General features: G+C 38.5%; 1 protein-coding gene across 1 annotated transcript in view; it reads right to left on the bottom strand.

Moving 5' to 3' along the window:
• The window catches only part of TAPT1 (transmembrane anterior posterior transformation 1), a 65,489-nt gene that overhangs the window by 27,618 nt on the left and 23,323 nt on the right, over positions 1-14,548 (bottom strand). The window contains exon 3 of the mRNA XM_045996837.1: positions 10,214-10,332. Within this exon, the coding sequence (XP_045852793.1) occupies positions 10,214-10,332 (119 nt within the window). The remainder of the gene's footprint in view (positions 1-10,213; positions 10,333-14,548) is intronic.

The following is a 14,548-nucleotide window of genomic DNA, read 5'->3' as shown; positions in this document are numbered from 1 at the left end:
ATTCATGGAACTCCCTGGCAGATGGCCAGTTTTCCGCAACTACGAACCATGCTGCCATGTGCATGTCATGCCTTGTATGTGAAAATGTACCCGTAGAATAAATTTCTATAGTCGGAGGGTATGTTCCCTCAACAGAAGCAGTGAACTACCCTCTGCGATGCTGTGCCAATGTTCACATCGACTAGCAGCTCCTGGGGAAGGCTACAGTGGATGTGCCGCAATCCAGGATTTGATTGGCTGCTGGCTCTCTGCCATTCCCACTGTTAAAAATGGCTTCTAGCATAGTTTCAGTTAATTATTCCCTTTAGGAAAGTACATTTCTCTATACATTTAAGTTATTTATATTTCCTGTGAATTCTCCCCTCCTATCTTTTTCTTGCTTGACAGGAGCTGAAACTAGTTTTTTTCCTAATTACTACTAGGAAAACCACTGCTTACATCAGGATGGGGTTCAAGGCAGTCCACCTCAAAATATGCTACTATGGGATCTTATTTTGAATTAAAGTTATGTAAGAAACAGCTGGTGTAAGAAGGACACCTCCTCTGTCCCCTTGAAAGTGGGAGATAAATTCCCTAGGGAATGGCACCCTCCCCTGGGCAGAGAAGGCATCCTTACCACCAGAGAGAAGAAATTCAGGGCTGAGAAGGCTGTACAAACAACACTTGTTACTTCTTCATTAATTTGCTATCCCAAGCCTAAACTTCTCAATCTTGTTAATTCTTCATAAATTTACTATCTCTTTGTCTTAAAGGTATAAAAGTATCCTGCCTAGTCACTTCTTTGAGTTGCCTATTTTTATGAGTTCCTATATGTATGAAATTGTATTTTTCCCCTGTGAATCTGTTTTATGACAATCTAATTATTGGCCCAGCAGAAGAATCTAGATGGGAAAAAAGGAGAAGTTTCCTTCCTTACATTTCAAGGTCAGAGTATGAAGAGCAAAACCTAAACTGTGCATGGAAACATCTGACTAAGACACAGAAAAACTACAAAGAAGAGAAGAAATTTATGATTTCTTTCAGTAGATATGAAACTCCCGTGGCTGGAATGGAAAGCAGCTTGCTCTACTGCAGGCGAATTCCTCAAGACAGGAAATGCTCCATCTCCTGTTTGGGACGCTTTTATGTAATCAATTAAAAGCCTCTAGCACTTTCTTCAGGAGTTGCAGAATCTCTTCATTCTCACCATCGTGACAATGTTCTAGCAACTACCTAAGGGGGTGAGCTCATTTTCCAGCTGAACCTTGACATTCTGAGGTCTTCACATCTTCTCCATTCCCTAACCACTGTCCACATTCAGATCAAGGCTCTTTTCTTCGAGACAGCCTTGCAGGGTTCAACAAGGATAGGTCTTCCAAACTGTTAACTGAAACACTGTTTTACAAAAACAGTGAAACGTTAGTTTACAAACGAGGCTTGCAATAGCAGCTCTGTGAGCAGGTGATACAGAACCTCATTCTTGTTTTCCACAATGCACACCACACATGGTTTTCAGTCAGATATGAAATTGATCTATTCACATAAAAAATACAGGATACTGCAAAAATCCTGAAAAGAGGTAAGTTCTGTGAGAACTAAGTCCACAAAGGTTTAGAAGTAGATGGGAAGACACTGGAATGAGCCAGTGAGTCTGTATGGGGAGACAGATCAGAATTTGTCTATGTCAGACCTTGTGTCTTCACACTAGCAGTATAAACTGATAAACCAAGTCAAATTATTCTTAGCAGCTGAAATTTTGGGGAAAATTGCATCAAGGACAAAGTTGATCAATCTCCAGCACTACTTCCCTGTGCCCCTGACTCTTCTCCAGGACTCTTCCTCTCTGCCAACCCAAGTGGATGCTGGCCCGTTTCACCTCATGGAACCAGAGGGATTTTCACCTCCGTCTCCCAAACACCCAGCCCAGAACACAGATCTCTGCCTAGGGCTATTCCCTCATCAAGGCAATTCTCTGCTCCCACCCTACAAAATTAAAAAACAGAAGAGGTAGTACATTTGTTGAGTGGGGGGAAGCATGTTTTTCATTCAAACAACGAGAGGAGGAGGCATTCTGAACACTCTGGGCTGCTGGCCTGTGTGTGACTCTGTCCCCTGAGACAGCCAGGGGACAAGCTGGCATCAGTACGGAGTACAGCAGCCCTCTCTTCCTCCGAAGTACAGGTGCAGCTCTGCATATGCCAAATACCCCAAATCACCAAGAGGCATGGGCCTTTGTAGTTAGGAACTATAGGTCACACGTTATGAATTAAAGAAAATGATAGGTACCCAAAGTAGGGCAGTATTAATTAATCTGCATTAATTACTAAGGTGACTTTGATAACTAATTAAAGACAACTATACTTAGAGCTTTTTGGTACTAGACTGGCATCTATTTAGTTAAGTGATCTCAGCCAAAGTAATTTTATTTAAGAGACAAAGGGCTTCTATATATATCATATCCAATTGTGTGTCTTCATAAATATATACAACAAAGAGCCAACGTGTTAGTGTGTGTCTATGAAGGAACGGTATATTAATTACAAGACATCGCTGCAAATTAAGGCTAACAAACATTGGAAATAGATATACCCCAATAACACAGTATGACACATTTTGAACTAAGATGATAAAAATTTAAAATCAAGCAAGCATAAACAACTTTAATTTAGCTTTATCTTGCCTAGGATCAAACCAGGTTGTAAAACCACAAAAAAAGTTTTACAAACACCTTATGCTACAATTTTCAGTGACAATGTCGCAGGCACTGGTTCTAAGCACTTGGAATATACTCATTTCAGTTTTCACAATAATCCTGTGGGCAAGGTACTATATAGATCATCTCAGTTTTACAGATGAGGCAAGGTGCAATCAGGACAGCTGATTGCTGTACCCACAGCTGGACAGTTATTAAGTCAAGGGGTGGAGGAGCAGTGATCTGAACCTTAGCAGCCTGGCCCTAGAAGGCATGTTCATTACTACCATCTACCATTTGAGACTTTTCTTTTTTTTTTGTTTTTGTTTTTTGAGACTTTTCTTTAAAAGAACTTTTAAATCAACAATTCAGTACCCTTTCGCTTTCAGTATAATTTAATATGATATAATTTATCACTGTGCTGATAGCTCATTTTTATTCTTCATTTCTAAAAAGAGAAAAAAAACAGGACCATATTTCACTGGATCCATGGCTCTCTGTGTGCTCCCTGCTCTGGTAAAAATCTCCTTTGCTAACATCCGAAGTGGTTGCTTCAGAGATTACTCTGATTTTAAGGAATATTATTCAAATAAAGAATAAAAGCAGTAAACTCCTAAGAAACAGACTCTTGTTTTCCTATAAATGTCCCTGTAAAAAAAGGTTGCAAAAATAAAAACTATTTCCAAGGTGGCACCTTAGAAGACATCTGTATGTCTCACAGCATCTCTGAGTAAGAAAAGATCTGACCTCAAAATAAATTCACAGGATTAAAAGAACTTGAACCCGTCCTAGTATTTGTTTCCTTCTCTGTCAGGATATTTTTAGATGACTATCTGATAAGCATTTCCAACTTCATAAGAAGCTTATTTACAACCTTGCCAATCAACTTGGAATTGGCTGTCAAACAAGAGTTTCACATTCAAGTTCTTCCTTATAAATGTCTGTTAAACGGTAGTTACTAGCAATTCATTTTGCAAATGCTGGACATCTCACATGAACACATAAATAAGTGGAATAAGCTACTGGACAAAGTGAAAAAACCACTAATCTAATTCACAGGTTTGGCTGTGAGTTATGGCAAGACAAGTTAACATTAAACAAGATATTCAGCAGAACTTAATATTTTTTTAAATTTTCATGTTAAGCCACTCATACAGAAACCACATTTTCTCATTTCTAAGTTTCATCTCTTAGTCATTCAAATACTTCCACTGGATATGCGCAATTGTCAATTAAAGCACTACTCTTGTTTCAAAGGGCTTGGAGATTCATGGGAACAGAACAATGCAGTGGGCAGAGATGATCTATTAGGCTTCTTCCTCCTCTCAGTAGCAGAAGGTAACATGCTAGGATTAAAGTAAAAACTGGCAGCATAGAAAAAGATCAAGAAAAAAGAAAGGCAACATAGATATGTAACAAAAATAGGATAATCCCTGCCTGGTTGATTTTCAAATTGGTGTAGAAACATGTCAAGCTATCGGCATGAGATATTTCATTATAAAATACATAGACTGAATCTTTTTTTCTTTCTCTTTTAACACTTTTAGCTACTTGTATACATGAAAGAATGTAAAGTAAGAAAAAATAAAATATTCAATACGGTTCCCATTTTTAAAAAAGTCCTTTTATAATTTTGAAGTAAATTCAAATAGAGTATTGAGATTAAGATGTTTTCCTTAATTAGAAAATGGTATTTTTGGGGTGCCTGGGTGGCTCTGTCGGTTAAGCATCTGTCTTCGGCTTGGGTCATGAGCCCAAGGTCCTGGGATTGAACCCTGCATCTGGCTCCCTACTCAGCGGGGAGTCTGCTTCTCCCTCTCCGTCTACCTGCCCACTCCCCATGCTTGTGCTGTCAAATGAATAAATAAAATCTTAAAAAAAAAAAAAGTATTTTAAATCTTAAGTTTTCCCAACATACAGTAGAAAAATAATTACTAAGTCCTAAGACTGAATGATTAAAGTCTTTCTTTGGGCTTTAAAATAATTTCAGACTATACTAGGAAAAAACCCAACTGGTTTAATAAAGTTATGGAGTAATGCAAAATAAAAACTGCTTACATGGAAGGAACTTATTATAAGCTTAGTTGACTGCTATAGCATTAGAGAAAAAGTACTTGCTCTCAAGGTCTAGAGCAGCAAGTGTAATTGAAGATCATTTGATTGAAGATTTTCCTATGTTAGGTAAGATCATGGTCAAATCTTGCAAAAATGTGGACAAAGCTTTAGGACTAAGTAAGGATAAAGACCACGTTTCCTTAGGTGTCCGTTCTCAAATGGTTATCTGCCTATGCTGTTTTTGTTGTTTCCATTATCGTATCTGTTTGCACTGATGTCAATTTGGCCAAGAGTAGAGAAGGAAAAATCAGGGTTTACTCACCACAAGGAGTCCCTGTGACACCACATTCCATTCTATAAAGGAAGTGAAAGTGCTCCTCCCTTCGGTCTGATTCACGAGAGAGAAAGAAAGAGAGAAGGTTGTAATGTTGCTACGCTACTTAGAGTGCCATGGTGAGGAAACAGGGGACAACAAAACCTGATTTATGAAGACTCTAATAAAACAAATATATTGCTCTCTACATATCACCCACGCGGATCAACCCTGGTAAGAGGAAATTGCAAACATACTTGTTTCCCCAAAGAAAGCCACCAAGGGCTCTCCCTTCACGTGTTATAGGGTGATATTAAACCATTTAGGGCACAATTGAGGCTTATGTTGAAGAGAAAAATCGTGTGTGTGTGTGTGTGTGTGTGTGTGTGTGTGTGTGTGTGTGAGTGAAGTGAATTTTGGGTGAAATATCTTGAAGAAATATGGACAGAGGAAGTCCAACAGGTTAAGAAACTCTCAAGCATTTGAAATTCACCATTCTTCTGAGAGATAAAAGCCTTTCTGTGGGGTAAACTCTCAGAGGAAAAAGACACTATTGCCTCTTTAACACAAAGAAGTCCACAAAACCTCAAGTAAGCATTCTAAAGCCTAAAACCAAAGTGCGATCAGGAAATTTGCTTGTACAGATTTTATTTGCTCTGATTGTAAAAGAAAAACACTCTGGCATTTATTACCTAAGCCTACTCTACACTTATTACCATCTAAAATATCTGAGCAATGTTTTCAAAAATAACTCAGTTCTTGGCACCAGATAGCACTGTTTTCTCTACAATCTCCCTCAACTTTTAACTCAAATGTTATGGAGAATTCTAAAACACAAAGTAAAGTCACAGGTTTGAGCAGAGAAGATTCACAAGAATGCCAAGTAAATAAAAAATACTTCCACAATTAGTTATTTTATTTATTCTATAAGCAAACTTGGAAAAACGAGGTCTGATACCTCTTTAACATAATACAGAGCAGTCTACTCTTCTAAAAAATGAAATACTTTCATTCTTCCAAGAAACACTCATACCTCATACAATGAATCAAATGAATCAAAATTTAATTCTGATTTCCATGTCACTGAAAATATTCAAGTTTCTTGGATATCTTTCTAAAAATTATACTACCTTATATGCAAAAGAGGGAAGAAACACAGGGATCTGTTTTTAAACAATCTGGCTATATTTCTCTATTTACTTTAGTCTCCAACAAAACAGCTGGGAGCAAAGACTTCAAGATCATTAATTCATTAGTAAAAGGTTTTCCAATAAGTATTCCTGAGATTATTAAATTTTTTATGGAAGCAGTGACCCTTTGTAGGCAACACAAACACACCTACCAAGTCAAAACAATCACCCTGCCAACTTCTTAAATGAACAATATTTTAACAGGATCCAAAGGTGGCCAAGTGCCAGCCGGTGGGGTAGTCACAATGAAGGCTGGGTTCTCATAAGGGCGAGCAGGATTGCTCTGGCACTTAGCTTTAGTGAAAGGCTGAGTCCTTGTGTACAAAGTTGTCAAAAGTGGCAAAACCCAAAAACCATAGCAAGTTTACAGAATATTTAGAAATATGTCCAAAGAATAAATTCTAAAGCAGAAAATCTGGGAGGCCGTCAGTTTTCCAAAGCCTCTCACACACGCTGTATCAGACACAACTCTGCAAGCAGAGGAGGCAAGCACTCTACTCACAAATATGGAAAGAAGGCTACAACCTGACACAACTATTGATGTCATACTGGAACGGACAGTACTAGACACTGCAAAATCACGGTTTTCGTGTCAGCATCTTGATTACTCCGATAAATATCCTTTTCCCCCTTTTGGGGGGAATTAAAAAGAACTAAGAGAGTAGGAACATAGTGACTTTCTTATATAAAGACATATAGGGATGTAAAGATAAGGGAAGAGTTCGAAGAAAAAAAAACCCACAATCAACTTCTTTATTTTTCTTTTAATTTCTTTCTATCCCTTTGAAAAAATAAAAGTCAGACTGAAGGAAAGAGCACTTTTTGCTTGCTGAAAAAGATGGAACATAGCACAGCTACAGGTGAGACAAATCAACCTTTAATGGAAGTAGAGAATGTTGAAAGAAATGGTATAAGAAAGCAGATTTTGGCTATTTCTAAATAATAATTTTCTTAAAATAAATGTATTTTTATATTCCTAAAATATTTAAAAGGTCTTAGACATAATATTAATAATAGCTTTATTATAGTTCAAGTTTTAAACATTTCAAATTTGGTGGTTTTAAAAACAATGCTCAAAAAGACACCGTTTTCTAAACTGCTCTCTAAGAAAATATAAATTGCAATGCACACTACTCTGAGCACAGATTACTTAGTTTTGATAAAGCATACTTAATACTAGACAGTAAGGCAGTATTTTCACATTCTGTGTATTCTGGCCTACACTTGCACAGAATATAGAAAGTTGCTAAAGTTCTATTATGTAATTTTAACTGCATTCCACATTATATTATACACATCATATATTTATTAGTGACCGCCTAAAATGTAATTTTTCAGTTGGTCCAAACTGCAGAAATAGCATGAATGGTTTTCATAGGACAAGGGAACAGTCTTGCATGTGGGGTGACACACTGCCCTCTGGTGTCATTTTAGCTCTAAAACCTTGACAATAGAACACATTTTAATTTTGTTTTGAAACACTACTCAATTTAGACTGCAAGTATTTTAAAGTAATATACAAAAGCAACCACCTCTATTTTATATCTAAAAAAAAAAATCTTAAAATATCTAGAAAAGGTGGCTCCAGGATCCATCGGCCACTCACAACAAAGCAAATTGGAGGTGAGGACTGAAGATGTGGCAGTTCTCTGCAGCACCCCTTTTAGTTTTCAGAACAAACACCGAAAGACTTTTCTCATGGGATTGGGGTGCCCTGTTTCTCCCCAGTGACAAGGAACACTCCAAACGACACAGTTCTAAGATGTCTTGTACAATAACCAGATGGTCTTCAAACAGAGCCTAAAAAGGAATTCGGAAACACTGACAAATCACCGCTGTCCTTCATTCAGTAAGCAGCCACTGTGTACTAACATACCCAGGGAAGGACCCACTTTAGAAGAGAGTTCTTAGGCTATATTCCCTATAATGTTTTATCTCATCATGCCAACAGCCATATATAACACCCTATGTCTTTGAAAGCCATTCACTTAGAGATAGGCTGGAGCACACTGTTGATCCAAGAATAACTAAAAAGTTAATTTAGCTCACAGTGCAGACATGAACACCTCTATGTGGCATTAGTTATTTTATGTCAGGTAGCTTCACATGGCTCTATCCAAATTTCTATGTGTCCATCTAGGCTATGCAGTCCACATGAATATTTACATTTAGTGATGCCTCATTAGATACTTTCTCTGGTTTTCTCAAAACTAAAATAATCATAATTTTATTAAGCCCCCAGTGATAAAAGAAAAAAATATATGAGATTTGGCTTTGCTAATGTTAAAAGTATCAAGCTACAGATGTCTTCAAAAAAAAAAAAAAAAAAGGTTTGCTACTAAGAATAAAGCATTAAAAATTCTCCCAAAGGTATATATACTTGACTCTCCTAAAGCTGATGATTATATCCCTAAAAGAGTCTTGCACTTGACTAACATGTAATTAATAAAATATGCCACAAAATTCTCTCATTCTGGTAGGCAGGGCTACAACATGTCAAGTATCACAAAAAACAGTGATGTGATGATCATGGTTGATGACCATTGTTTTGCTCCATGTAATCTGGCAAAGAATTTTTCTCTTTTCATAACATGATCATCACGACCATAAATTCTTCCAATTTATATTGCAAGGATGTCTTCCCTATTGAAACTGTTTAAGGTTTACCTCTAAAGGGACTGTATGTGTTATTCACTACTTAGTAAATATTAAGTATATGCCCATTTATCACTTTAAAAGAGAATTTTCCAAGACTTTAGCCATTAAAAAAAAACTCAACACATAATTTTGTATATTGACCATTAATTTTTTACCTCAGTTTCCATGCTTAAGTCATTGATAATTACATTAATTATATTTTTACATACCAAAAAATAGTCACCTACTTTTAGTTAAATGAAGTTACTTATTATTGTCCATTTCAGCATTTTAAAACTTTTTCAGAATGAAATGTGTCTAGAAAAGTGATCCATGTGAGAAATGTCATTTGGGCAACTACCCTAAGAACTGTAAAATAATATACTAGAGAATGACTCCACAGAGTGGAGACATGTTGACATGTCTGTACAAAAAAAGAAAACTGTAAAACCCAAACTTCTAACCTCAAGGCCAATAAAGCATTAAGATTCATGTAAGCTTAACATTTTCATCTTCCTGTTCCTAGTTTTGATAGAAAAGGAAGGAAACTAATATTTGTTCTGGTCTACTGTGAACAGGCACCATGCTGGGTATTCTTTTTACACCTCCCATCTTTGTGGTAGACTATGTTAGGCTCTCAACATCCCCTTTACTGTGATGTGGAAACAGGCTTAGAGAACAGAGAAGTTAAGCAGCTGCCCAAACCTCACCAACTAAGCAATGTGAGGCTGGGCTGTCTGAGCCTTCCCACCAGGCCAATGGTCTTTGAGAGTGTTCTCTGTTCACAAATTGGAGGGAGTCTCATCGGGAATCATTAACTAAGGCTCCCCAGGCCACTAAGACGGTGATTCTTAAATGAGAGGATGAGGAGCCCCTGAAGTAAGAGCTCCTTAGGAGATTCTGATAACTCCCAGCCCAGAACCCAAGACGATGCCTTGGAGGTCAAGGGACTTCACAAACACAAATATACTGGGCGAGCAGCATAGTAGCTACCGGATCCTTGGCTCTTAGTCCCCATGCCTTCCCACTCTTCTACATGGTCGCCTGCATTATTAATATTACTGTACTGGCCAAAGCAAAGTTCTAGTTCAAAACCATTTGGAAAAAAAGTATGCATGGAAAAAGAAAATATTATATAAGTACATTATATAATATTCATTAAAAAGACAAACAGCATTAGTTCATGCATTAATGCCAAAGTATAAATGAAACTGTATAAATTATCCCTATTCTGCAAAATCTATCCAAGTGACTATTTACTTTAACAACTACAAGTAGTAAAATACTACTTTTACGAGCAGCAAAAATAATTTAAACATTTGAAATAGCCCACGATCTTAAACTTACCTTAAGCCATAGCAAGGCAGAGTGAAGAGCCTGAATAGTGCCAGGAAAACTCTTAAAGGAAGCAGGGTGAACACATACAGAAATGCATCCAGGCACAGAAAGATTCCAAAAACCATGAGCTAGATTTTAAAAGGAGAGAAGAAAACAAAAAACAAAACGTAAAATAAATATTCTCTAAATAACTGTTGGTGAAGATTTCAAAAGAGGAATTTCTAAACACGGTTGGGGATTCGTTCCTCGTAACTTAGCTATGTGAATAACAAGTTAGTAATTGGACATGGGTACATGTGCCACATTTAATGAAAAGTCCTCTTCAAAGTGCAAGTTTGTAGTTCTTCTCCCAGAGCCTTTGGTTTACCACCCAGAAAAGTCAATTACTCAAGAGATAATCTGCCCTCAACCACAGCTCTGAAACACCTTGTATGGACTTCCTCAAACTGTAAAGATACTGTAGAAAATCTTTCAGCTAGAACCTTTAACTTGACTCTGAAGGATTTTGCTGTCTCTATGTATCAGAGTGCTTCATGGACAGGAAAGGCTAAGAAAGACACTTAAAATAGTGTATGCCACAAATGTATAAAATGATTACTAATTTTAACATAATTTCATGTGCACTCAAATTTGCTGTACTCAGAAGGCATTATTAATTGGAGGAAGAGCTGCTAACGTCTGTACCTCTTCCCCTTTTTTGTGCATTTGTCCAGTCCTTCCTATTTTCCTGTAACATTATACCCTTGTCCCATTAAATGCAGGACTGTATTTCACAGGAGGGTGGAGTCTTTTGATGGCTTGGGGAAGTTGCCACACCCAGGCTACCACACTCTGCTACTGGAGGAGCAATGACTTTTTCTATGTCTGATATACAAACATGGTACGTTCTACATGCCCTCCCACAAAACACTCCATGTAACCTCAGGCAATGCAGTGTCCTACACAAATTTATTAAGTAGTTAAAATCCACAATGTTATGGGCAGAACTGTGTCCACACAAAATTCCTATGTTGAAGTCCTAACCACCAGTACCTCAGAAGGTGACCATTTTGGATACAGGTTCTTGAAAGAGGTAATTAAATTAAAATGAAGTCATTAGAGTGAGTCCTAATCCAATGTGACTGGTGTCATTATTAGATGAGGAAATCTGGACACAGACAGGGACAGAGGAAAGATAATACAAAGACACAGGGAGAAGACATCATCTATAAGCCAAGGAAAGAGGCCTCGAAAGAATCAACCCTGCTGGCACCATGATCTCGATTCCCAGCCTCCAGAACTGTGAGAAAATTTTCTGTGGTTTAAGCTGCCTGGTCTGCAGCACTTTGTGACAGCAGCCCTAGCAAACCTTTAAAAGAAAGGACACATTTTATTAACTTTTTGCAAGAATGTCTCAAAAGAGTATGTACATGTATGGGCCAGATTTCTCAATCAGAATATAGAGAACCTAAGAGCTTTTTTAAAAAACAATTTTGATTCACTACAAACACCAACAAAAGTACCAAGTCATATGCTACAAACCACTTTCCAGTCTTCCCTCCAAGGCTGCTGGCCAGTCAGGCATCCTGTCTGTCACCAGCGTAGCCAAGGTCCTGCATCTGATTCCTTGTTCTACATCAAAGGAGTGTTGTAGAAGACAGCATGGTCCACAGAAAGCTGGTGGCCCATATTTGTTACTCCCCTGTCACCAAGAAGCCTTTCTCTGTTTCCTGGTGGACTGCTGGCTGCACTTCAAAGGCAGAAACTACTAGAACGCTGCACATCCCAGAAGGTATCTCAGAGTGTATGCAACAAGAGATTGAATACTGGGAAAGAGAGTAAGCGGTTTTGTCTTTCTCCTGACCTTCCACTAGGGATGAGCACATTACTCATTCACCCAACATCTACAAAGCTGCTAATATGGGCCAAGTAACATGCTCAGCCCAGCAGGTAAAAAGTCAGGCAGGACACCAGGATGGGATTTCCACACTCACTAAGCTCATTCACATTTTAGCACAGAGCCACCCACACAGAGACATTTGCTATGATAGAACTAAGTTTTCAAGGAACAGGGGAGCCCTAGAGAGAGAATGGCCAAACCAAAATGGGGAGATCTAGAAAAAGCTCCAGAGGAGACCCATAAAGATATCTGAGAAGATGAGGGTGACTGCCACATGGAGAGGGCAGACTGGGCAGAAGAGGGAAGAGGCTTCCAGAGGAAGACAGAGGAAGAAGCAGAGCAAGAGCACAGAGGAGGAAAGAAATTATGAAGACTAAATCTCTCTCTTAAAGAACAGAACAGCTACCTTTATTTGGCTTAGAAGAATTCGTATTTGCATTGTTCATGGTGCACAACAGTAACAGAAGTCTACCGGGCCCTTCTCTTCACACTTTAAAGTAGCCCAGCAAACTAAGTGGGCAAGCAGTAATCTCACATGGGATACTGACTGTGGATGGCCTGGAGCCATCAGTGTAATAGACTGCCACATAAAACCAGAGGGAAAGCAAGTGGCTGTGGTCTATGGACACTGCAGCTGGGTAGAGAGAAAGTACTCGTGCAGTGAGAACACACAACGCACAAGAAAAGCAACAGAAATGTCTTTCAGGGTTTGGAAACATGGGAGCGTGGACTTGACTGAGTGCCTGCTGCTCAGATGGTGTCCTTTCTCATAAGGCACAGGATCCTGTAAATCCATTACAGATGAGAGTGAGAAAATCTCCTAATAAAGTGAACAAGATGGAACCATAAAAACATTCATTCTTGAAGGAGGTAAAGAAACCATGGCAGGTGCAAGATGAGCTGGGCACCCTGCAGGACACTGCATGGGCATCTCTCAGTTAATTCATGTGCACCCCAGCCCCCACCCCAAACCGCCCAAGTTTGGAGGGACCGGACAGCAGTGGCTTCTGTGCTCCATCTTCCCAGCACAGTGGAAGAGCCTGCTACTTAACCCTCCTGACAGCTCTTTGAGGTAGTTATTACCATTCCTAGTTGACACCTGAGGAAACCACAGCTCTGAAGCTGAACGCCTGCCTGCCCAAGGCTGGGGGTGAGAGTAAAGGAACTGGAGTCTGCCTGACCCCAGGCCCTGCACTCTTTCTTTAAAGCAGTTTCCCAAGGGCAAAGAGATCTTACCCCTACTTTTACCAGGCATGGGAGTTAACACAATTATCTTTGTGCTAATGCTTGCTAATTTGCCTCGTGTCATAAAAAATGCAAACAGACATTTAATGAATCAAATTTATAAAAGGCAAATAAATTTCACATATTTAGATTTATTGCTAACTTTGAAAATACGTTATTAAGAATTAAAAGCTTTGGGTGTATATTATGAGCATAATATGTACTTTCACACCTTTAGTTACTTTGCATAACAAAGCATGATGAAAATATTTCAAGAAAAATCAAACACTGGAAGTTATGGCTTTTGCTCTTCCAGTCTGTGCATTTTCTCAGGGTGGAAGAAGACATAATGCTGTACACCCTTCTGTGGGAAACCTTCCTAGGGCTAACACTCATTGAGTTGTTCCTCTTTTTCTCTTAAATATTGTGCAGCTTTTATGTGGCAGACTATGATAGCTGAGTAAAATGTATGACCACTATTTTAAGAAAACCAGAGTCTTAGAAAAGAAAAGAAAAAGTCAAAGTCTTGTAAAGAAGCAAACTATCCAATTAGGAGGATTCAAGCTCTAACCAGGATCCACCATGAGAAAAACACTCTATGTTTTAAAAAAAACTCAAAACATTTGTATAAAGGCAAAAACCCAAAAGAAAGATTTCACCAAAGTAAGATTAACTTTTAGTCCATGGAATACAGGTTGATTATTTTCTACTTCCCCTTTATAAAACAATGCCGATCTCACTAAATTCTCAACCCAATGTAGGGTGGTAACTCACTGTCTGAAAAAACAGGTCCCTGGAGAGGCAGACTGGTTGGAACTCAGTTCCCTTCATGGGCAGCCACATGGGCAGTGAAGACAGTTCAAAGTGGCTACAGGGAGCTTTGCAGAGAATTTCAGAGTAAGAGCACATTATGAAGCTCTTTGTACAAAAATGAACGAAAAACACTGAGACACAAATTGCAGATATTCAATTTGAGAATACCTCTCTTAAAATTCATTTTCAGAGTAGGGATTTCTTAAAATTTATATGGGCAAATAATTATTTCAAAATAATCTGCTTAATTAATAAGACAGCTCTTGCGACTCTTTAGAATAAAACAACCTGTAATTAGAAACACCGAAAGGACAAAAATGTCAGCTGGCCTTTCTGTCTTGCAGGAGCTCTCGTCCAGAAGGACTTCGCAAGTTGTACAGGTACTGCGCAGTGCATCTGGGCACTGTGCCCATGGCCTCAGTCCATCT

Source organism: Meles meles, chromosome 2, assembly GCF_922984935.1.
Source record: "Meles meles chromosome 2, mMelMel3.1 paternal haplotype, whole genome shotgun sequence".
In the NCBI taxonomy this organism is placed as follows: domain Eukaryota; kingdom Metazoa; phylum Chordata; class Mammalia; order Carnivora; family Mustelidae; genus Meles; species Meles meles.
This window is presented reverse-complemented; position numbering and strand designations above follow the sequence as displayed.